The sequence below is a fragment of the Salmo salar genome, chromosome 10 (assembly GCF_965601325.2).
Source record: "Salmo salar chromosome 10, fSalSal1, whole genome shotgun sequence".
Taxonomy (NCBI): domain Eukaryota; kingdom Metazoa; phylum Chordata; class Actinopteri; order Salmoniformes; family Salmonidae; genus Salmo; species Salmo salar.
In genome coordinates, this window is record NC_138300.1 from 111,704,689 (window position 1) to 111,731,087 (window position 26,399).

At 39.5% G+C, this 26,399-nt stretch overlaps 1 protein-coding gene across 1 annotated transcript; it reads right to left on the reverse strand.

The window, feature by feature from the left end:
• Positions 1–537: 537 nt before the first annotated feature.
• On the reverse strand, positions 538–24,508 carry gpia (glucose-6-phosphate isomerase a). Its single transcript, XM_014125588.3, has 18 exons — positions 24,204–24,508; positions 22,726–22,816; positions 18,851–18,919; positions 18,118–18,237; positions 17,233–17,316; positions 12,620–12,766; positions 12,241–12,312; positions 11,987–12,031; positions 11,813–11,866; positions 10,784–10,844; positions 10,487–10,530; positions 10,200–10,352; positions 9,489–9,618; positions 9,248–9,324; positions 8,836–8,964; positions 8,492–8,567; positions 1,118–1,184; positions 538–1,023 (listed from the first exon to the last, which is right to left on the reverse strand). The coding sequence occupies exons 1-18, from the start codon at positions 24,320–24,322 to the stop codon at positions 900–902; spliced, it is 1,662 nt and encodes a 553-aa protein (XP_013981063.1). The 5' UTR covers positions 24,323–24,508; the 3' UTR covers positions 538–899.
• Positions 24,509–26,399: the final 1,891 nt, after the last annotated feature.

Consider the following 26,399-nt stretch of genomic DNA (forward strand, 5'->3'; position numbering starts at 1 on the left):
TCTAAACCAGACATCTGGGGTGTATTCATTAGTTTCTTATTGGACAAGTTTGGGTGAGCCCCTCCTCGTCTTGGCCCATTTGCTAGTTTGGTTTCTGGTGAATACATCCCAGATGTGTGAAAACAGAAAAAGCCTACTGTCCTGTTCTTATCTTAACATCTGCAGGTGTGTCTGTTCCAGTTCACTCACCACTGATAATGGAGTTATTTCTACTCAGCTGAGGGTCTATACAAAACTTAGAATGGCTTGCTATTTTTCCCCAAAAATGTATCTGACTGTGCTGTTACTATTGCTGGGTCGGGGCTACAATCTATTTTAAGTATAAAACATGTAATAGAAAAAACTACCCCCCCTAAAATCTTTCTCAAAACATCTTGTCAAGACAAACTCATTAAACCTAAATATTTAAATATCTACTGAAATAACATTTCATATGTAGTTGGTTTGCCATTAAATTATGTAGGCCTTCCTTTTCAACAGATAGGACGTTGCTGTGTACGTAGTACCTCAATTACTCAAAATTAACACACAATCGTGTAGTGACAAATTACATTTATTTGGTAAGTCAGTGTTGACTAGGTAAGAGTGAGGGGGCCTTGTCACCTACAGTAATATCTGCACATTCTAATATTAAGCGAGTTTCCCCTCCTCCCAAAAGTGATCGATTCCATTATTAGGTGAGCTGTAATAAACATTTAATTATACAGTTAAGTCTTACAATTCACTTAAACACTCAAACAGACTGGTGATCACAATTGTAAAGTGCTCTTTTATGCGGGTCAAGGGGCTATAAGTTGGGGCCAGGACTACAATGTGAAATAGTTCAGCCAATAGTATGGTTCCAATAGGGATCAGCCACGGGGTAAAGGTCAAAGGTCAGCCATGAAGAAGAGAAGGAATTAGGCTGAGTTCTTCTTGAGAAAGTTGATGAGCCCGTTGGTAGAGGAATCGTGAGTGTGGACCTCGGAACTGTCTCTCAGCTCCGGCTCAATGGCCTTGGCCAGCTGTTTGCCCAGCTCAACTCTGAGGGTAGGAAGGAGAATATGACAGATGTACAATAAGATATAGGGAAACATATATATTTAGAATTCCATTTATGCTTCTCGCTGACACCTACCCCCACTGGTCGTAGCTGTTGATGTTCCACATGACTCCTTGCACAAAGATCTTGTGCTCGTACATGGCTGGAAAACAGAAAAGAAAACTTAGTACCGGTAAATGGAAATAGAAAACGTAACGTAAAAAAAACAAAAAAACAATACAAAACATAAACATCACACAAACAACTACATCACACCTGCCCAAAGCCACATACTTACACCCCCATCACTCTCTGCCACATGGCCTCAAAACGGCCATTTTGTTTCTCTCCATACTTTCAACATTTATATAATAAAGCATTTGACCTTTCCATTTTGTTAAAGACGGAGGACTGGTCGATTTCCTGTTGAGTACACATTTCTTTCAAGATGATTGACGAGAAAAGTATCGTCCAACCCATCAGGTATCCCCTGCACCCTCACATGCCATGTCTTGAAATATGCAGACAGACAGATTAAAAGTAAATTTACATTGTAATACTTCTGTCAGCCAACTTTCTAACTCCGCCCATAACTTTGACTTTATAGCATTCCCAAAAGGCATAGATTATTGAGTCATTGTTAGTTTTACACGTAAGACATGACTCTGCCGTTGTACTGTAGAATTTGTGAATTTTGTCTCCTGTATAATAAATTCTATATATTACTTTATACTGGATTAAGCGTACATTTTTGCTAACTGTAATTTCATTAGTTATACAGTGCCTTAAGAAAGTATTCACACCCCTTCACTTTTTCCAAATGTAGTTGTGTTAGAGCTTGAATTTTAAATGGATTAATTACATTGAGATGTTGTGTCACTAATCTACACACAATACCCCATAATGTCAAAGTGGAATTGTTTTTAGAAATGTTTACAAATGAATAAAATATGAAAAGATGAAATGTCTTGAGTCAATAAGTATTCAACCCCTTTGTTATAGCAAGCCTAAATAAGTTCAGGAGTAAAAATGTGCTTAACAAATCACATAAAGTTGCATGTGCAATAATAGTGTTTAACATGATTTTTGAATGACTACCTCATCTCTGTACCCCACACATACAGATCATTCTAAGGTCCCTCAGTCGAGCAGTGAATTTCAAACACAGATTCAACCACAAAGACCAAGGAGGTTTTCCAATGCCTCACAAAGAAGGGCACCTATCGGTAAATGGGTTAAAAAAAATAATAAAAATAAATAAAAAAAGACATTGAATATCCCTTTGAGCATGGTAAAGTTATTAATTACACTTTGGCTGGTGTATCAATACACCCAGTCACTACAAAGATACAGGTGCCCTTCCTAACTCAGTTGCCAGAGAGGAAGGAAACCGCTCAGGGATTTCACCATAATGCCAAATGGTCACTAAAACAGTTACATAGTTTAATGGTTGTGATAGAGAAAAACTGAAAGGATTAACAACATTGTAGTTACTCCACAATATTAACCTAAATGAGAGTGAAAAGGAAGCCTGTACAGAATACAAATATTCCAAAACATGCATCCTGTTTGGAATATGGCACAAAAGTAAAACTGCAAAGAATTTGGCTAAGAAATTAACTTTATGTCCTGAATACATGCTTATGCGGGAGGTGTTGCTGTATATATTCAGAGACTTATCCCTGTCATGCTTAGAGAAGATCTTATTTCAAGTGTTATTGAAGGGTTGTGGTTGCAGATTCACTTGGCACATCTAAAGCCTTTTCTTTTGGGGTGTTGCTATAGGTCACCAAGTGCTAAGAGTCAGTATCTAACTAATATGTGTGAAATGCTTGACAGTGTGTGTGATGTAAATAGAGAGGTCTACTTCCTTGGGGACCTGAATATTGACTGGTTTTCATTAAGCTGTCCGCTCAAGAGGAAGCTTCTTACTGTAACCAGTGTCTGTAATCTAGTTCAGGTTATTAATCAACCTACCAGGGTGTTTACAAACACTACAGGAACAAGATCATCCACATGTATCAATCACATTTTTAATAATACTGTAGAACTTTGTTCTAAAGCTGTATCCGTACCCATTGGATGCAGTGATCACAATATAGTGGCTATATCCAGGAAAGCCAAAGTTCCAACAGCTGGGCCTAAAAGTGTACAAGAGATCATACAAAAGATTTTGCTGTGACTCTTATGTGGATGATGTTAAACATATTTGTTGGTCTGATGTGAATAATGAAGCGCATCCAGACGCTGCACTTGATGAATTTATGACATTTCTTCTTCAAATTATTGATAAAGATGCACCTGTTAAGAAAATGACTGTTGGAACGGTTAAGGCTTCATAGATTGATGAAGAATTGAAATACTGTATGGTTGAAAGCGATGGGGCAAAAGGAGTGGCTATTAAGTCTGGCTGCACATCTGATTGGCTTACTTACTGCAAATTGAGAAATGATGCGACTAAACTCAACAAAAAGAAGAATGTTGATGTTGCCAATTCCTTTAATTATTATTTTATTGGCAACGTGGGCAAACTTAGGCAGAAAATGCCAATAATGAACAGTGAGCAATTGTATTCATGCATAAAAAAACAAAGAACATTTTGTAAAGTTAGTGTGGGAGAGGTGGGAAAATTGTTATCGATCAATAATGACAAATCTCTTGGCATTGACAACTTAGTTGGAAAGCTACTGAGGATGGTAGCTGGCTATAGCCACACCTATCTGTCATATTACTGGTTCTAACAGCAGATCTATAAGCTTGCTGTCAGCGCTTAGCAAACTGTTGGAAAAAATGGTGTTTGACCAAATACAATGCCATTTCTCTATAAACAAATTAAACAACAGACTTTCAGCATCCTTATAGAGAAGGGGACTTAACATGGACTGCACTGACACAAATGACTGATGATTGGTTGAAAGAAATTGATAAGAAGATTGTGGGAGCTGTACTGTTAGATTTCAGTGCAGCCTTTGATATTATTGACCATAACCTGTAGTTGAAAAAACCTATGGTTTTTCAACCTCAGCCATATCGTGGATTCAGAGCTATCTATCTAATAGAACTCAAAGGGTTTTCTTTAATGGAAGCTTCTCTAATGTCAAACATGTAAAGTGTGGTGTACTGCAGGGCAACTCTCTAGGCCCTCTACTCTTTTCTATTTTTACCAATGACCTGCCACTGGCATTAAACACAGCGTGTGTGTCCATGTATGCTAATAATTCAACCATATACGCATCAGCAACCACAGCTAATGAAGTCACTGAAACCCTTAAAGAGTTGCAGTCTGTTTTGGAATGGGTGGCCAGTAATAAACCGGTCCTGAACATCTATAAAACTAAGAGTATTGTATTTGGTACAAATCATTCCTTAAGTTCTAGACCTTAGCTGAATCTGGTAATGAATGGTGTGGCTGTTGAACAAGTTGAGAAGACTAAATTACTTAGCGTTACCTTCGATTATAAACCGTCATGGTCAAAACATATAGATTCAATGGTTGTAAAGATGGGGAGAGGTCTGGCCGTAATAAAGAGATGCTCTGCTTTTTTGACACCACACTCCAAAAAGCAAGTTCTGCAGGCTCTAGTTTTGTCTAAATCTTGATTATTGTCCAGTCGTGTGGTCCAGTGCTGCAAGAAAATACCTAGTTAGGCTGCAGCTGGCCCACAACAGAGCGGCACGTTCTGCTCTTCATTGTAATCAGAGGGCTGATATAAATACTATGCATGCCAGTCTCTCTTGGCTAAGAGTTGAGGAGAGACTGATTGCATCACTTATTTGTATAAGAAACATTGTGTTGAAAATCCCAAATTGTTTGCATAGTCAACTTACACACAGCTCTGAGACACACTTATTCCACCAGACATGCCACCAGTGGTCTTTTCACATAGAGCCCTTATTGCATGGAACTGGGGATCCTAATGGGGATCCTAATAAAAATACCAAATAGAAAGCGTTAGGTTTGGGGCAAATGTAACACATCACAGAGTACCACTCTTCATATTTTCAAGCATCGTGGTGGCTGCATCATGTTATGGGTATTCTTGTCATTGGCAAGAACTAGGGAGTTTTTTTGGGGATAAAAATAAACGGAAGAGCTAAGCACAGGCGAAATCCTAGAGGGAAACCTGGTTCAGTCTGCTTTCCAACAGACTCTGGGAGACAAATTCACCTTTCGGCAGGACAATAACCTAAAACACAAGGCCAAATATCCACTGGAGTTGCTTCCCAAGGAGACATTGAATGTTCCTGAGTGGCCTAGATACATTTGACTGGTTAATTCAACTGTAACTGAACAAAAATATAAGTAGCAGTTCATAGAAGGAAATCAGCTATTTTAAATAAATTCATTAGGCCATAATCTATGGATTTCACAGGACTGGGCAGGGGCTCAGCCACTGGGGAGCCAGGCCCAACCAATCAGAATGAGTTTTTCCCCACAAAAGGTCTTTTATTAAAAAGACAGAAATACTCCTCAGTTTCATCAGCCATCCGGGTGGCTGATCTCAGACGATCCCACAGGAGAAAAAGCCGAATGTGGAGGTCCTGGGCTGGTGTGGTCTGCGGATATGAGGCCAGTTGGACGTACTGCCAAATTCTCTAAAATGACCTTGGAGGCATCTTATGGTAGAGAAATGAATATTCAATTATCTGGTTACAGCTCTGGTTTTCGTTCCTGCAGTCAGCATGCCTATTGCTCGCTCCCTCAAAACTTGAGACATCTGTGGCATTGTGACAAAATTGCACATTTTAGTGTGGCCTTTTTTTGTCCCCAAAACAAGGTGGATCTGTGTAATGATCATGCTGTTTAATCAGCTTCTTGATATTCCACACCGGTCAGGTGGATGGATTATCTTGGCAAAAGAGAAATACTCACTAACAGAGATGTAAACAAATTAGTGGCCAACATTTAAGAGAAATAATATTTTTGTGCGTATGTAAAATTTCTGGGATGTTTTATTTCAGCTCATGAAATATGGGACCAACACTTTACGTGTTGCGTTTATATTTTTGTTCAGTGTATACAGTGCATTAGGAAAATATTCAGATCCCTTTACTTTTTCCACATTTTATTACGTTCTAAAATGGAGTCTAGTCAATCTACACACAATACCCCATAATACAAAGCCAAAACAGGTTGCAAATGTAATATAGTATGAATGCATAGTTATGATATAATTAAAAATATAGAGCGTGTGAGGTGAGCAGAAAACACAAAAAATAAAGCAAAGTACTTTTTGAACTTTGAGGCGCTATGCCTTTGTTGGTACATTAAGCCCTAAAGTCTGTGGATTATGTCATTGTACATACAATGGAGGAAGATTGCCACTTAAATACTGTGGTCAGTTTGTAATACCTTGTAAGTGAAAGTATAGTGGCTGGTGGGGGTCTACTTGGGGAGAGTGGGTCCACCGAGAGACTGAAGTGGGATGAGTAGAGGCCCCACACACAGAAGTGTCTGATGTCCTCCCAGTCAACCTGTCCCAATCCCACAAGCCCCTCTCACTAATAATCACCATTGAATCTTAACTATAATGACAAACAAGGAATAATAATGACTTGACATCCTCTCCTAATCTGTCCAGAACTTTTAATCAAATTGACAGCAGGTTTGCAAGTCACCAAAATACATTGTAGTATAGTTAAATCCTTCCTTCTGTCTCACAAGCCAACACTTCTGTCTCCACCTCACCCTCCCAGTTCTCTCCCCTTTACCCCACCCAAGCTTGTTCCAACCTACCATCCAAGCCAATCACCACCTCCCATCCTTTCCCTCCCAAGCCAATCACCACCTCCCATCTTTGCCCTCCCTTATCCACCCAGGTAAAGTTTATCCCAACCTCCAATCGTTTTCCACCCATTCTTCTTCTCAGACACATTTACACCCATCAATATATCAACGTACTCATCCATTCACATACAACACATACCATATGCATTCACCCACCCATTCTCTCCAGCCCTCCTACACATATTCACCCTCCTTCACACTCCCATTCACATGCAGACACATACAAAAAGAGTGGGCATGAGGGGGTGTGTATTGTCTTTTCAGTGTCCATGTAGCTCAGTGGTATCAGCTATGTCTATTGTTACTTCCTAGAGAAGTACAGTTGGGGAAAATAGAGTTTAGATTGTATTGGGGGGAGGGCGGCAGGTGGTGAGAGCATTGGGCCAGTAACCAAAAAAGGTTGCTAGATCGAATCCCCAAGCTGACAAGGTACAAATCTGTCATTCTGCCCCCTGAAGGCCGTCATTGTAAATGAGAATTTGTTCTTAACTGACTTGCCTAGTTAAATAAAAGGTCAAATATATATTTTTAATAATAATAATAATAATAATAATAATATTGTCTCAAATTACAATAAGCTGGTCTTGGGCATCACTGTATGTAGACTAGTGTAGCCCAGCTTCGTTCTCTCGGGGCATTGGGCTCCCTTTCAACTGGAATGGTTTCTTGCAGCCTATTTAGGGCTTCATCGGCACTTGTGAATTCCATCTTTTGTGTTCCCTTCTATACCCACAGCACTGCCGGGAAGCGGAGTTGAGACTTGATTCCTTTTTCCTCCACCGACTGTCTGATTGGAATGTATTGCTTGCGTTTTTTTCTGGACGAATCGAATGGACTGGCCATGGATTTTAATCTCCTTTCCCCCTGTACCTTCAGAATTTTGACTTTGGTCTGAAAGTTCCACAGCTTGAGGATTACCATGTGAGGTTATTTAGCGTTCTTCTGTTTCACGCCGAGCCGATGGAATCGTTCCAGATCCTCCTGTGATATATCCACGCCAAGCTCCTCTGATATCAGTTTTACCACGTAGCTGGAAAAGTCTCCTTTTCCTCATCTTCCGGTAAGGACAATATTCTCATGTTGTTTCGTCTCATTCTGTTTTCTTGCTGTTCGCAACCTTGTTTCCAGAAGGCTAATTTCATTGTCTTGTTCATTCATGCGCACACCTTGTATGTCTACAACTATAGAATCTACTTTAATTTCCAGCCAATCTACTTTAACAACTGATTGTAAGTTTGTTTGTTTTGGTGTGCATTGAGAGCATTTTAACAATGTTTCCCTAGATAACCTTTAGCTGTTCATTACTCTCATTTGCATATCCAAGTTGTTCCTTGTCTTTTCCTCTGAGGAAGCCATGGCTTGTTTGGTTTGTGTTGCCTAGTCGCTTTACCAACTGATTTGTTCGCTGTTGTACATAACTGACCGCTCACTCTCTCCCAGTTGCTTGGGGATATGTTGATCTATCGATTTTTAGAGACTTCATTTAAAAACTGTTGTCTGGCTTCTACATATAACCACAGTTTTGGTGGTACAAAATGGAGCTTCTCACTCCTCATGTGTCCTATCAGTACGCACATGCACCTCTTCCTTAACGATTCTAGAAATCAATATTATAAAATAATACGGTTTTATTCTGGGCAGGGATTGGCTGTTGACATGACAACAGCTACTACAGTACTTACCAACCAGTGCTCCCAGCATGAAGGGTGACAGCTTCTTGAAAACAATGGAGTTGCTGGGCTTATTCCCCTGGAAGACCTTTCATTGAGGGTAAAATACAGTGTTTAACAATAATTGACCAAACATGCTGTACATCAAAGCATAATCCAGAAACAACACTAACAATCAAATGGTGCATATCTTTTCATCAATAGATTATAGACTGGCCCAGTGTCTTTCTGGTAAGTGTGGCAGTTACTGTGTCCCCTATTCCCTTTATAGTGCACTACTTTTGATAAGAGCCTCATGGCCCATAGGGCTCTGGTCAAAAGTAATGCAACTGTGTCTGATGAGTAAATCCACTCACTTTGTGTGGCAGCAGTTGCTCCAGCTCTGCTCCTCCCAGGCCAGTGGCCTCCAGCTCTTTCCTGGCTTCGTCTGAAGTCTTTCCCTTCATCAGGGCCTCCGTCTGGGCCAGGAAGTTGGCCATCAGGATCTATGGAGATCCAGAGGTATAGTCAAATACATACATATTAATGAACTGTTTTAAATCAAACTCTGTATGTACATTTGGCATCATTCTGGGTTTGACTGTGAGAAAGAATACTAGTCCGAAAAAATGAAATGAATTAAAGTCTGAATAAATTAAGACAGAGTTGACAGTTTCAATGGTTGAACGATAGAATAGGTTATGTGGGAGAGTGAGGGTGTAAGCGTAGAGGATGTTGGATTAGCCATTAGGGTACTAATAGATTTAGGGAGCCATGAGGTTGCACTACCTTGTGGTGGAGGCTGTCCCTGATGGGGTGCTGTGTTTGGGCAGGAATGAGGAAGTCAGCAGGAATCATGCGTGTGCCTGGAAGGGTCAAAACACAAAAGGTTACATGGAGAGGTCACCTTTTATTTTAATCTCATTTCAGCCGTAACTAGGGAATGATATAATAGCAACTGGTTCATATACTGTAACAGTCTATATTATGAACAAGGGTCTAGAGGACAGGACAGGTGTGTGGCAATTACCTTGGTGGATGAGCTGGTAGAAGGCATGCTGTCCGTTGGTTCCGGGCTCGCCCCAGACGATGGGTCCGGTGTGGTAGTTGACACGAGCGCCATCTTTAGTGATGTACTTCCCGTTGGACTCCATGTCGCCCTGTGGATGAAAGACAGTTCAAGTTATGTTGGTTAGACTGAAATGTTTGCTTCATAAATAAAAAAGGTGAAACATTGAAAGGAAGCAATGTAAGGTAATCTATGATTATGAATCACTTCTTATATTCTAGCACACCTGCAAGTCACCCTTATTAGAAATAGTGTTTTCCTTCCCTTTGTAGATCTGACAGACTGGATAGGTGCAAGCAAAAGCTTCAGCAAGTTTTCACCATATTACTATCACCTATCCAATTAAATTCAAATTGTCTACTCAACATGATCCTGTCCCTGGTTTCTCTTGTCTAGCCCAAACAGATGCCCCGTCCCGGTCCCTACAACCCTAGCATGTGGCCATTCCTGGCTCCTGCCTGCCTGTATTACTCAGAACTAGGTTCAAATGCAAAATCATTTAAAATCCCTTCAGCTGTGGTTGTTCGGACTTGTCTGTTGAATGGAACCAATATTAAATTCCCAAAGTCCAAACCCCACCCACCTGGCACGCCAAGCATGCTAAAGCAAACGCTCAAAGTATTTGAAAGATTTCAAATAGTATTTGAACCCATGTACAGCCGCCTGCCTGACCTGCTGGAAGTATGCAGCGAAGCGATGCATGTACTGGTCGTAGGGAAGCATGGCATGGGTCTCGGCCTGGAAGAAGTTGATATACCAGACACCCAGCACGGCAAGCAGAACGGGGACGTTCTGCTCAATGGGGGTGCTGCGGAAATGGTTGTCCTGGGAAAGATAACCCAGTCATTTTTAACAACATATAATTCTAAATGTATCTAGTTTGGTATTATTTTCAATTGCCCTTAAGGGGATAAATAGTTGTGTTGAATTGACACTATGTGAAGGAGAAATGTGCTTACCATCCAGTGAGCACCAGCCAGAAGCTGCTCAAAGTTCTCAAACCCTGCATGGTGACAGGAGAGGTAGAAAAAAAAGTGTTAGGAGGATCAACTCTTAAACTCAAATTACTAGTAGTAGTAGTAGTAGTAGTAGTAGTAGTAGTAGTAGTAGTAGTAGTAGTTATGCTGCTTTCGATGAATTCCATTTCAATTCACAAACCAACTTTTTGCATTTGACAAAAAGTGCAAATCTGCAATATACAGATATACACTACATCCATAGAGCTCTAATATTGACAAACAGACACACATACATACCTATGTGCAGTGCAATGGACAGCCCGATAGCCGACCACAGGGAGTAACGCCCTCCAACCCACTGAGAAAAAGCCAACATGACATCACAGTCACAAAATCAACCACTACAGAGCGGCAAGGTTCCTTTTTCTTACTCAAAACCTTGAAATGTTATACAAAAACAGACAATGGCCATCACCTCGACAGTGTACTAGTCAAACTATACTGCAATTGTACACAGAGTCGATGCACCCTTTCTTTAAAAACACACTAATTCGTCAACATCGCTCATTTCCAATAGATGCGGTAAAGAGGTCAATGGAACGCAGACAGTGGGGGATAGAAGAACGCCGGATTGGCGCACATACAACAAATCTGTGGATATTCGTCATGATTGATTATTGTAACAGGCCCACAATGTGGTTACTAAAATCCGATTTGAATATATTTGGCTCTTTTTGCCACATAACATTTAGAAGTAGTCCCTTTTCAGATTAAGAAGAAGTAACTCCGGTCCGTACAAGCTGGTAGCATAGAGAAATCGGTGGTGGTAGTCAGTCATTTTTAACTGTAATGCAGTTGATTGGTGATTATACAAGCATTATACTCTGATTTTTACCTCAACATAGTGTGAAATATACATAAACAATAGCCTAAATGTAGGCCAACTTTGCTGGAGGGCAATGAGGAGATTTGGGATCTTTCCCCCACTGAATCTTTCCCCAATGTGTTTCCATGGCATTTCCATTGTTTTAATCGAGTTCAAATGACCTCTTTACCGTATGCGTCTATGGTTCAGAATGTAACGTGTCGATACCATATCCACAAATTCATACGCTTAAATGTTGCATTCCAAATTCTTTTGAAATAAATACCACACCCAGAATGTGGTCAAAATATCTCCCAGCAGAAAAATAATTCAGAAATGCTTTTTATACAAACCATGTCAATTACAATTGGCAAAATAAAGGCTCACTTTAGTTCAGATTCATTCAATTATTAAATAGGGGGTCAGAGCCTAACTCAGTGTGCATAGAAGTGTATACTTACATCCCAGAATTCAAACATGTTATTTGTGTCAATACCAAACGCCTGCACTTTGGGCTGGAAGAGAAGGGAGACAGCAAAAAGAGTAACAGTCAAAGTTACTTGTGCAATATACCGGTCGGCAGGCAGGTAACAATGTAAGGTGGAAAGTGTCATTCAAAAAAAATGTCCACTTACTGCATTGGTGGACAGTGCCACAAAGTGCTTGGCAACAGTAGATTGCTGTGAAGAAGAAAATAGAATTAGTTGATCCAAATGTGATATGACACTCCAGCTGCGCTTTGAACTGTCCTAAACTGACCTGTGTGGCTAAAATTATGTATTGTCCGCAGAGAAACTATTAAAATCATTGGCTGAATTTAAGCGGAACTTATAACGGCATTGGTTACAGACAAAGGTGTCTTGTGTTTGGCTGTCAGGAGTCTACTCACATCATTGGCTGTCTGGAGGAACCAGTCCCTGGCAGACTCAGCATTGGTGATGGTCTCCTGGGTGGTGAAGGTCTGAAAAAGGACAACAGTGTAACATGAGTCCCGGTGGAAGTAGTACACAGCGTGTGACACTGAAGGAGCACCATTAACCTGCCACCTTTTCCAGCTTCAAACCATAAACTATTATTCAAACATGAATCACACATTACCAGAACATAACCATGTATACACAGATTATTAACCACCATAGCACTGAATGAGACATTGATTTATAGCATTGAATTATTTAAGCATCTAGACCCCTATGGCTTTAGGATGTGTGTAGCCATGGCAACAGGAGGAGGTGTGTGTGTGTGTGTGTGTAGAGTCAGTCTGTCACCTTGGAAGCGATGATGAAAAGGGTGGTTTCAGCGTTGAGCTGGGCCAGAGTCTTAGCCATGTGTGTACCGTCAATGTTGGACACGAACCACACGTTGGGGCCACCCTTAGAGTAGGGCTTCAGGGCCTCAGTCACCATGAGAGGACCCTGAGAGGAGGATGCACAACATTACGGTGTTACCATTTCAACTTCCCTCTTCCTATGTGCAATTAAAATGTAACTGTGTTTTCGGTATCCATTAGGACTTCAGAGCCTGTCAACATGAGAGTCCTTAGAGAGGATACACAATATTATGAGAAATGACAGCATGACAAAATGATTTGAATCAAATCCCAGTAACTACGAGTACCAAGACAACAGCTCAAGCATACTCTTTGTTCTGTTGCCTACCGTGACACCTACAGCATACTGTAGCTTTGCATCAACACCCCAGCAGTGTATTCTCTGCTTATACCACAGCTTAGCGGCACAATAATAATTCATTTATAGCTCACTACTGTAATACCAAAGCAGACAAGGGCAGAAAATTGCTGTATTTTGTAGTTTGAAAATAACTTTCCAAATACTCAAGGTAGTAGAAGAAATTTTAGAGTTTCAACTAAAAGGCAACTATTTTCTTTGATTTTCAAATACAGGTCTCAGAAAACTCAATCATATTTCAAAGGATTTTGAATACCTCTCAGAAAACCAAATAATATTTTAAGGTATTTTAATATATGCAAGTGATTTGAAACCTAGAAAATATTTGATGGCTGCTACATATTTGATGAAGTACCAAAAACTATAACAGTTAGTTGAATCAGTCTAAATATATGATCATAAGCACATAGTTTGGAGGGCTCTTAGATGTTCATCTTTATATAACCTATAATTAAATACATGAGGGACATGGAATCCCCTCAACATTAGAGTAGACCACTTTTGCAGCTTCAAAATGACTTAACACACATATTTTCATGAGTGAGACAAGGTAATACAGTAACACTTGACATCAAGTTCCTATACATGTGTAGTAACTCTTTACAATAGCAACATTGTTATTACATAAGTCAAATAAGGAACAGACACCAAGTATTATGCAACTACTAAATACAACAGCAGTTACCAGCAAAAAAATCTAATAAAATGAAAAACATATATAAAAAGCATTGAAGGGGGATAGAAGGAATGTTGCTCCAAAAGTAATTACAGTTTTATTATTACAGAGGCAGAAGAACAGTTTAATGTTAAGTGTTACTGAAAACGCTAACAGTAACAAAATATGGCTATGAAGTGTCGAAAGGAAACAAAATATCCCCAAACTGCCTTGTTGAATCAACTACAGCCAAGGTAGGTGGAAAATCATGCTAGTTTGTATTCTGAGTAAACTATCCCTTGAAATATGGTATAGTGCGTGTTCGAAACAAGAACACTTACCCTCAGATGGACAAAGAGGTTCAAAGTTGTTTTTGCTAAGCATCCAACTTGGAATTATTTTCATGTATCATACAATTGTGGCTTTCAAACTTTTCAGTGGCATGTTGAAAGAGTCATACAGTAGTTGAGCGTCACAACTTATTTATACTTACAGTACCTATAGAAAGTCTACACCTCCTTGGATTTCTTCACATTTTATTGTGTTACAAAGTGGGATTAAAATTGATTTAATTGTCATTTTTTGTCAACGATTTACACACAAAAAACAATTATAACATTTTGTAAAGATTAATAAAATGAACCACTAATATACCTTGATTAAGTATCCCCCCCTTAGTAAATACAGGTTAGAAACCACGTTGGCAGCCATTACAGCTGGGAGTCTTCTTGGGTAAGTCTCATAAGAGCTTTGCACACTTGTACTGTGCAATATTTGCCCATTATTCTTTTTTAAATTCTTCAAGCTCTGTCAAGTTGATCATTGTTAGACTGCCATTTTCATGTCTTGCCATAGATGTTCATGAACAATCCAGGTGTGCAAAGCTCTTAGAGATTTACCCAGACAGACTCAAATTGTATAGGTCACATACACATGTTTAGCAGATGTTATTGCAGGTGTTTCGAAATGCTTGTGTTTCTAGCTCCAACAGTGCAGTAATATCTAACAATTCACAACAATACACATAAACCTAAAAGTTAAAGAATGAAATTAAGGAATATATAAATATTAGGATGAGCTGTAATACTTGTGTAAATGAGATGTTTCTGTATAATATTTTCAATATATACAATAAAAACATGTTTTCACTTTGTCATTATGGGGTATTGTGTGTAAACGTGTGAGAAAAGAAATCTATGCGGTTTAGTACATCTACAGCATAATTATTCACTTGACCATGCTCAAAGATATATTAAATGTGTGATTTGTTATTGTTACCCATCTACACATCACTGCCCTTCTTTATGAGGATTTTAAAAAGCGTCTTGGTCTTTGCAGTTGATTCTGTGCTTGAAATTCAATACTTGACTGAGGGACCTTACAGATGTTGTATGTATGGGGACAGAGGAAGAGGTAGTCATTAAAACCTCATGTCAACCCCATATTATTTCACACAGAGTGAGTCCATATAACTTATGTGATTTGTTAAGCCAAATTTGACTTCTGAACTAATTTAGGCTGGCCTAATCAAAGGAAGTGAATACGTATGCAACGATTATACTTTAGTTTTTTAATTTGTAAAAAAAAACATGTCATTAGAGTATTTTGTGAAGATCAATGACAAGAAATTACATTTAAATCCATTTCAATGCCACTTTGTAACAAATGTGAAAAAAGGTGGTGTAAACTGTCTATAAGCACTATATCTATACATAATATCATTGATTAATTGGTTTGACTTGATTATGTACCCCTGGGGCAATGACAGTCAGGAGACTGGACATTTACAAAATGTTCTGATAGAAATGTATTGTGTAGATCAAATATGACTTTCATTTTTTATTTGTATTTAACCTTTATTTAACTAGGCAAGCCAGTTAAGAACAAATTCTTATTTACAATGACAGCCTACCCCAGACAAACCCTAACAACACTGGGCCAATTGTGCGCCACCCTATGGGGCTCCCAATCACGGCCGGTTGTGATACAGCCTGGAATAGAACCAGGGTCTGTAGTGACGCCTCTAGCACTGAGATGCAATGCCTTAGACTGCTGCGTCACTCATTTTGGAATAGTATACGAGATTGTGTGTGCTCTATTTACATTATATCTTCAACATGCAGTTCCAGATAAAGCCATGTCATTAGTTGAAGGCAGCCAATACAATATTTTCAGAAAAGTAGTCATTTCCTATGACCTGTACTCAAATATTTATATTTTTAACAAGTAGTTGCTTTCTCATATCTGTACTCAAATAGTAATTAAAACAATTCTGTATTCAAATAGTTTTAAAAAGTAGTCACTTTCTGAGATTTGATTTCAAATAGTTAAAAAAAAAAGTTATATTTTTTGTTGGATCTGTATTAAAATCGTAACTATTTGTTCCCACCAAAACAATTGTTACTTTCCACAAAGCTAAGTTAAAACTATAGTTACCCCAGGTCTGTACCAAAGCCATATATGGCTCTGTGAGACTATTGAATAGCTCAGAGGAATACAACAGGAAATATCTGACTCAAATAATGAACCATTACAGTTTATAATATTCAGCATGACTCAGTCAAGCATCCAATACAATAGGACACGTCTACATCTTCATTTGAATTGTTTTAAATAAGTGGGAACAAGAAAAGAAAAGAAGAGAAGAGGAAAAAAGAAAATAAGAATTGTATGGACTTGCCCGTACTCATGTGTCCGATTTGGTCCTGCCGCACATACCTAAACGTACGCTACGGTCACAAGACGCAGGACTCCTTATTGCCCCAAGAATTTCTAAGCAAACAGCTGTAGATAGGGCTTTCTCCTATAGAGCTGTATTTTTTATTGAATGGTCTGCCAATCATGTGAGAGACGAAAACACGGTTGCAGGTTCAAATCCCTGAGCCGACTAGATCAAAAGAAAATCTGCCAATGTGCCCTTGAGCAAAGACACTTAACGCTAATTGCTCTTCTAAGTCGCACTGTATAAGAGCGTCTGCTAAATTACTAAACTTTAAAAAAAAAATGTTTATTAAGAGGGGTCCTATGAAGGTGAATGGCAAGAAACTGGAGTAACAAACCATCCTTGCTGTCTATGCCTGGCCGGCTCCTACTCGTCACTGGGATTCTCTGCCTCGGATCCTATTGCAGGGGCTGAATCACTGGCTTGCTCGCTCTCTCCCATGCCGTCCCTAGGGCGCATTTACTCCTAAGGTGTTGAACTGTTGACCCTGCTGGTCATCTATGAACATTTGAACGTCTTGAAGAACAATCTGGTCTAAATGGCAATGTACTCTTATAATCTCCACCCAGCACAGCCAGAAGAGGACTGGCCACCCCTCTGAGCCTGGTTCCTCTAGGCTTTTTCCTAGGTTCCTGACTTTCTAGGGAGTTTTCCCAGCCTCTGTGCTTTTACATCTGCATTGCTTGCTCTTTGGGGTTTTAGTCTGAGTATCTGTATAAGCATGTTGTGACAACTGCTGATGTAAAAAGGGCTTTAGAAAATACAATGGATTGAAAATAAGAAAATAGTTGTTTGACAAGTCAGTCACACACTCACCAGGTCAGACCCACCGATCCCAATGTTTACAACATCAGTGATGGCCTTTCCACTGAAGCCCTTCCACTCGCCACTACGCACTTTCTGCAACACACACAAAAAAATAGAGGCACATGTCAGATGTGTGCGTACATCTCAATTTAAACACAATGCAAGATAATCTACCACCTTTTCAAATACTCTTATTTCTGACGCCCATCACCTGACGCCGTCAACTACAATACAGTTAATTAACTATATTAATTCATTTATTCACAAATTTTACATTTTTGTGTAGTGACTGTGTTGCATTTTAATCCATTCAGATTTAGTTTAAGACCACCCAATAAAAGAAATATACTGCCAATTTCCCGGACACAGTTGTCCTGGAAACTTCCCCATAGATGCATAAAGATGGAAAATATCAAACTTTATTTGTTACATGCGCCGAATACAACAAGTGTAGACATTATCGTGACATGCTTACTTACAAGCCCTTAACCAACTGTGCAGTTCAAGAAGAGTTAAGAAAATATTCACCAAATAAACTAAAAGTAATATATATATATATATATATATATATATATATATATATATATTTTTTTTTTTAAGTAACACAATAATGAGGCTATATACAGTGGGAACTGGTACCGAGTCAATGTGCGGGGGTACAGGTTAGTTGACGTAATTTGTACACGTAGTTAGGGGTGAAATGACTATGCATAGATAATAAACAGTGAGTAGCAGCAGTGTACAAACAAGTGGGGGGGTTTCAATGTAATAGTCCGTTGGCCATTTGAGTAATTGTTCAGCAGTCTTATGGCTTGGGGGTAGAAGCTGTTATCTCTATGTAAAGATGCCATTGCATAGATGCTGGGGTAACAGTTGAAACTGGACTCCACTCACATGACAGAAGGCCTTCATCTTGTCCAGGACCCTGTTGACCTCGGGCATGACGTCCTGGCCATCTACGTTAATGGGAGTGTTGGAGCGGTTACGCAGGGCAATGTGGAGGACGGCACGGCCCTACACATGCGCGCGCGCAGACATGCAAAAACACACACAGTTAGGGGAGGGGGAAGAAACTTGATTATAACATACTTATTAATCATGACTAAGATGTTTATTACTTAAAGGGATAGTGCAACTTTTTTTGCCCAAGCCTCTAAGAAATATATAATAATCTCAATACCATACAAATAGTGATATCAAAAGCTGAATTCCATTCTTCGCATGTGTAAACATATCGAATAAGACCTATGTGTATATAACATGCAGTCTCACTGAGGAAGTGGTTGCACAATGTTGTCATTGTGTCATGAATGGTGTTTGGAGAGTGGGTGGGAAGCACGATTTCCCTGCATGACTTTGTAATAGTGACCACAAAGTGTGCAACAACTGCCCACTCTTTAGAGAAGAGTTATTGCGAGTGTCCTACTTTGTCAAATTTCAGAGTAGCCTCCTCTCATCTCGTAGGTAGCATAGTGTTATTACAATACAATTATTATATTTGTACGGTTACTGCAGTATAAATCCGAATTTTCCTCGACTTTAATTTTCTCTATCTGTGTTAAAAAAGTTAAAATGTTCAGACAAAGTACCACAATAGAGAGAGCAAGAACTCAGGTAGTCCTGGTACCTCAGTGAAGTTAATCTTCTCTCCAGAGAACATCTTGTCTCTGGCTTCCTCCACTCCCCTGGACTTGGCCTGCACAAGAAAGATGAAACTTAATGTGAGTTAATTGTTGCCATCATATGCAATCATTGAATAGCAACATTGTTGCTACCATCTGCAATCATTCAATGCCCACAAACAGGTTATTACAACATAAGTAGCATTTGCGACAGCACTAACCGGTAGGACTAGAAATGTCTTGATTTTAGCAATCCTTCTTCCTTAAACATAAGAAGGAAGTGTTGGTCTGAATTTACTGTCCGTTTCACCACATTCCCAGGGTACTAGTCTAGAATGATACTCTGGATGAATGAATAGAAGTGGGTGGGCTGGCCAAACTCCAATTACAAGGACCTTTTCCATTTCTGTCAAATGTGTTGTCAACGGTGTACTCTCAGGGGTTCTATTGTTGGGGAATGGACTGGAATTGCTGATGTGACTGTATAATATGAAGAGACATTTTTAAGTATTAAATGCTACTAGATGCATTGCATTATCAACATTTCTCACAGCCATCTGGTATCTAGCACAACAATAATCAGTTGACGTGCAGAGGTAGGACTATAAATAGATTTTCACTAAGAGCGAAGAGTCTTAAGGTTGATGAGGGTTGACAGCTGAAGCCATGCCGGCTGTGTGCATGTATGATATGTTCACATCAGTGATGTGCAGTCAGGGTAGGTAGTGCTTCACCTGTGATAATATAATAAAAAGAGCTGTAATGAAAAGTCAAATAAAAAAATATATATATATTTAAAAAAGGTTGTTTAAAAAAAATAAAACGTTTCTGGTGGTTTTTATGCTCAAAATAAAAATTCGCTAGGGTATTAATTCCTTCCCAGCCATTCAAATCGTTCTCACTTCATCTGACCTCGGCCCAAATTCCTCACTCCTGTCCTACCTTACCTGTTGACTGGAACCAGACTATGGTCCTTCTCCTCTCCATAGGATACCTAAGATCAAGCCAGCAGCATACCACCCTGCAGCCCACTGCTGGCTTGCTTCTGAAGCTAAGCAGGGTTGGTCCTGGTCAGTCCCTGGATGGGAGACCAGATGTTGCTGGAAGTGGTGTTGGAGGGCCAGTAGGAGGCACCCTTTCCTCAGGTCAAAAATAAATATCCCAAAGCCCCAGGGCAGTGATTGGGGACATTGCCCTGTGTAGAGAGCTGTCTTTCAGATGGGATGTTAAACAGGTGTCCTGACTCTCTGTGGTCACTAAAGATCCCATGGCACTTATTGTAAGAGTAGGGGTGTTAACCCTGGTGTCCTGGCTAAATTCCCAATCTGGCCCTCATACCATCATGGTCACCTAATCATCCCCAGCTTACAATTGGCTCATTCATCCCCTGTAACCATTCCCCAGATTATTGCTGTGAATGTGTTCTCAGTCAATTTACCAGGGTTAAACCAATAACATGGCCTTTCTCACTTAGTAGATTTCCATGCCCTCAGTTCTAAAATGGATGTTTAGAAGTTAGTACCCAACACTAAATCAGAAGAAATGAGTCTTCCATGAAAGTTTTTCAGTTTGTCCTTCTCTTAGGCTTTATTTGTGTCCAGGAAACAGCCCCTCTTAAAAGTCTGGATTAACAAGACCATTCCTGGCAACCAATAAAGTCCCAAACACAGTAATGGTATTGGGTTGGGTTTAAAAAGGTACATTTTAGTGCGTGGGTGATGGCAAGAAACCAAATTGTGCAGTTTGAAACCATGTGGCGGATGAGTGATGCGGGCACTGGAGATGGGGGTGGGTCTGGACAGGTGCAATGTAGTTGAAATAGAGAATTGCACCATTACGATAGTCCTCTCAGAGAGCTGCCATTTGCTGGACTATTCAAGGAGAAGCATTAGGTTGCTAAGAGCAGGATAAACTGAATTGCTTTCATGGTGGACTGGCTTGATCACACAATTTATTTTCATAATTTTAAAAAGCTATTGCCTGATGACTCAAACTGAATTCTTCCGCTGCTCTATATTCGCTACATACTTCAGTCTGAGACCACCATCGTTGAAGTTATTTGCGGTGACATCAAAATGAAGAGTGTTGTACAAAATAAAGTTAATCAGCGTATCAAAGCCAACGAAACATTTTCAAAACGCCACTTTACCCACGTGTGTTCTGACTCTGGACCAACCAATTGGGTTCTGGGACCAATCACAACGGTTGGAAAGTGTTTGCATTCTAGAAATCGTCAGGGAGGTACTCAGATCCAGACTCAATGCGGAGAAGAACCTAACGTCTGTGGGCGTGGAGTAGCGTTTGACCGGAGCAAGGAGTTCGGTTAGTCAGGCAACAAAAGCTATTGGTTTTCTACCCAAAGTTGCAAAGAAAAATGTTGTGAAACATTTGATGAACACAAGCGACCAGCTAAATGGATAAAAGAGTGTGGTGGTAGTAGCAGGAACAGCAGCATCTAGTGGGCAAAACATGATACTTTCACACGAATTTAGGGTAAATAATGTAAGTGACTTCAATGGCTAATTTCTCTAAACACTGGTTGTTGAGGTGGGATTGGTTTTTAATATACTTAAGCATCAAAAGTAAATGTAATTGCTAAAATATACTTAAGTATCAAAAGTAGATGTAAAAATTTAAATCATTTCAGATTCCTTATAAAAAAGCAAAGTAGACAGCCCCATTTTCTTGTTTTTACAGAAAGCCAGGGGCACACTCCAACACTCAGACATTATTTACAAAAGATGCATTTGAGTTTAGTGTGTCCGCCAGACCATAGGCAGTAGGGATGACCACGTGTTCTCTTGATAAGTGCGGTAATTTCACAATTTTCCTGTCCTGCTAAGGAAGCATTCAAAATGTAGCGAGTAAGACAGTCGTGAAGAGGACATGACAAAACCTATTCCCCCTCAGGACACTGAAAAGATTTGTCATGGGTCCTCAGAAGGTTCTACAGCTGCACCATCGAAAGCATCCTGACTGGTTGCATCACTGCCTGGTATGGCAACTGCTCGGCCACCGACCGCAAGGCACTACAGAGGGAAGTGCAAACGGCCCAGTGCATCACTGGGGCCAAGCTTCCTGCCATCCAGGAACTCGATACCAGGCGGTGTCAGAGGAAGGCCCTAAAAATTGTCAATGACTCCAGCAACCCTAGTCATAGACTGTTGTCTATGCTACCGCACAACAAGCGGTACCGGAGCGCCAAGTCTAGGTCCAAGAGGCTTCTAAACAGCTTCTATCCCCAAACGATAAGACTCCTGAACACCTAATAAAATGGCTACCCAGACTATTTGCATTGCCCCCCTCTTTTACACTGCTGCTACTCTCTGTTGTCATCATCTATGCATAGTCACTTTAATAACTCTACCTACATGTACATATTACCTCAACTAACCGGTACCCCTGCACATTAACTCTGTACCGGTACCCCCCTGTATATAGTCTCACTATTGTTATTTTACTGCTGCTCTTTAATTACTTGTTACCTTTACTTCTTATCCATATTTTTTTTAACCGCATTGTTGGTTTAGGGGCTCCTAAGTAAGCATTTCACTGTAAGGTCTACATCTGTTGTATTCGGCGCATGTGACTAATACAATTTGATTTGAGAACTTTGGGTTGTCAGGGAAAATGTATGGAGTAAAAAGCACAACATTTTCTTTAGGAATGTAGTAAAGTAAAAGTGGTCAAAAATATAAATAGTAGAGTAAGGTACAGATACTCAAAAAGAACAACTTAAGTAGTACTTTAAAGTATTTTTACACCCCTGTGTATAGGTCCTTGATGTAGGTCGGTCATTCCCATTGAGTCAAAACTGAGAGCAAACATCTGGTAGATGTTTGCTATAGTTATGAGAAGACACAACACTGATATGTTTTACCATGGCCAGCAGCATCCTCATGACTTCCTCATTGACAAGGTTCTTGGAGTAGTCAAGCAGGATGTCTCCATCATCTGTCTCAAGGGTTGTGCTACCAAGGAAGGAGATAACAGAAAACAGATGTCATAATCTAGAATGATCAAATAGGGTTTCTAACAAATTCCTTATAATTTCTATGTATCTTACTGTGTCAATTACATCACTTACTCTGAATTGTAACAAGACTACGTGTTACTGACTGTATGTGTTGCAGTGTGGCTTGGAGAGACAAGGTACACAATTGTATTATCAACTTTATTACCCCAAGCCACAAGACCGCTGAACAATTAATAAAATGGCCACTGGACTATTTACATTGACACCCCCCCATTTGTTTTGTACACTGCTGCTACTCGCTGTTTATCATCATCTATGCATAGTCACTTCACCCCTACATCCCTCATCTAACATGTACCCCGCACACTGACTTGGTACCGGTACCCACTGTATATAGCCTTCTTATTGTTATGCAACTTTTTTTTAAATATAATAAAAACATTTATTTTTTCTTTGGTATATTTACTAAATATTTTCTTAACTCTTCTTGAACTGCACTGTTGGTTAAGGGCTTGCAAGTAAGCATTTCACGGTAAGGTCTACACTTGTGGTATTCGACGCATGTAACAAATGAAGTTGAATTTGATTACGGAAGATGGTGCAGGTTTTATTGTAGGGGCGTAGCTAGCTAGCCTTGTTGCTTAACGGCTGGCGTACGTGCGACTGCAGACCCCTCCGTTAGAAAGTCGTGACAGCAATCTTCATGGTTACATTGTTACAGTAAATTTGTCAGTGGTACCTAAAATATGTCTATACTGAGTTTAGGTCCCTCGTTAGCTAGACTTAAAACGCCTACCGGTAGGCTATGTATGTGCAAAACTGCACGTAGATAGCCAACTCCAGCTGCTGAATGAAAGGAAGCGAACATACAGCTTTAGCTAGTTAGGGCTAACATTACCTAGCAAGCTAACCCAGTTAAATGAGGCCCTACATAAAACGAATATAGTTGACAGCTCGATAACAATATAGCTAGTTATAATGTAACTTGGTGTAGTAGAGCGAAATGGAACATGACGAACATTTCACAAAGCAGATACTAAGCTATGTTTTACGACTGGAAAAACAATCGATCACAAACTATGACCTTGTACTGTGTACTCATACAAGTATGAAGCGCTTGCTATTACCCAGATAACTACATAGCTAAAAGACAAATGACTATTCTTGCTTCCCTGCTTATATTGTAAAGCTGTTATGGAATCACATTTGATTGGTACCAAGGTGTACAAAAAAACGCATCCCATGCACTGCCTCTAGTTAGCTAGCTAACGTTATCTCCGTATTCAATTGTTTGACCTACACCGTTACTGATGCAAGATACAGTGCCTAATGTCTGTACAGCATCGGCTATTGGTCATAATAACAATCGAAAGCTTACTTACCTAAATTTGCTGAATCTATCCTTGTCAGCATCAAACATGTCCCTCATGTTGAGGTTCCCAGCTTTGGATTTGTACCATTGTTCAAGTTTCTGGAAATGTGGATCGCTTGAAAGCCCCATGGTGGCGGTTGAATTGATAATGATCGCGTTAAAACCCTACTTCCGTGCGTGTAGGATGAAAGGGCAATTCAGTGTGAGAGGCTGAGGAATAAGAACAGGCTATGCGGACACGCCTGGTGCCCAAATTGATGACGTAGGTCGCACAGCGAGTGTCGTGTGCAGGACGAACAAATTCAGTTAAGCCAGTCATCTTGAAAGCAATGGCGTCTTTTTAGCAGGCAGTAACTTCATCATGGTTCGCTGGACAAAGTCTATGGGGGAAATTGTTATTTTGTAAGGTTTTTATATAAACGCCTAAAATAACGTCTGTGGTAAACACAGGCTTAGGAGATCTTATACCTTTTGTTCTATAATCTTCATCACCTAACATCCCGTTTTGTGAATTTTGAAGAACGTATATAATAGTAAAAAACACAAAGCTTTATAATTCATTAAGGTCATGTTAACTGACAGCTATTATCTCATAGAACAAACGCATACGATCTCTTAAACCTGTGTTAACCTCATACCTTATATTCGACCTTTATTCCAAAACCCTATTAATTCTACATAAATGTTTCCCATAGGGATGGCAAGCCAGAGGTGACTTATTTCCGGGTTTTAGGACTACAAACGGGCAAACTCTGCCGCGTTTAAGTACTAGCCGGAACTAGGAAACTCGAAAATGTCCGATTTGCTACTTTATTTGATTTTTTATTGCAACAATAATAACAATATTACACATCAATACAGGGATATTTCTGTGAATACAATGAAAATATGAAATAATAGAACACCAGGCGAACCCCCTAATTCAGGACATAATTTGTAAGTGACAAGGCAATGAGACATTAACAGACATTCAGAGACATGACTTCTAATATTCTTTCAAAATGTTTAAGTTTCACAGTTTGAGGGATTTATAAAATTGTAACAGTTCAATGAAAGAAACTCCAAAATAAGGAATTTTCCCACCGCATTTACATTTGTGAATATCATATTTGGCCAAGAAAATAATAATGTTAATAAAATAGTTATGATCGGAATTACAAGGATAAGCATAATGCCATTTAACATCATCAAAGGTAAACATAGGTAATTCTGGAGATTTTATACACAACCATTCATGAATTTCAATCCATGAATTTCAATCCATAGTTTACTAGAATGGCGGCATTAAAAAAATAAATGCTCTATGGATTCTGAATCAGAGGAACAAAAAACACAAGGCATTTTGTCATAATTTAATATTTTGTGCAAGAAGTCATTAACAGGGTAGATGTAAGAAAATATTTTTTAATTAATTAATTTGTAAACTTGGAAAAGAGGGAACAACTGCATAATATAACAAAGTGTTCTTAATAAGTCCAAGTAAAGGAAGTGGAATTGCTTTGAAAACCTTCATATATTCTCTCTGAGTAATATTAACCTGAAATTTACCAATGAACTCATCAAATGGCAAAAACTCCCCTGTGTTGTCAAACAAATCACATACAAAATTAATACCCTTGTCAAACCAAACACCATTTCAAATATATTTCCAATTAATTTAATAACTCTATTGTTCCAAATCAATGTTTTGTGGGGGGGGGGGGGGGGGGGGGGGGGGGGGGGGACGACTTCAAAATCCCATTTCATTAGGAATTCTAGTCCACCAAGTTTATTAAACAGACTGATAGGGATATGATACCACAGATGTAGGATTAGACAGATATCATTTCAACCATTTAATTATAAAAGAACCCACTAATGACTCAAAATCAATAGCCTGTAAACCTCCACGATCATAATCTTTCACTAATTGAGCTTTCCGAATCTAATCGGTGCTAGAGGCGTCACTACAGACCCTGGTTCGATTCCAGGCTGTATCACAACCGGCCGTGATTGGGAGTCCCATAGGCCCAGCGTTGTTCGGGTTATGGTTTGGCCGGGGTAGGCCATCATTGTAAATAAGAATTTGTTCTTATCTGACTGGCCTAGTTAAATAAAGGTTAAATAAAAATAAATATTTCAAAACTCGAGCTTTGACAATAAAATAGATCAGTTGGTGAGCACGTGCGAGGTACAGTTGAGCATAAATTGAAATCCTTTTCAAATA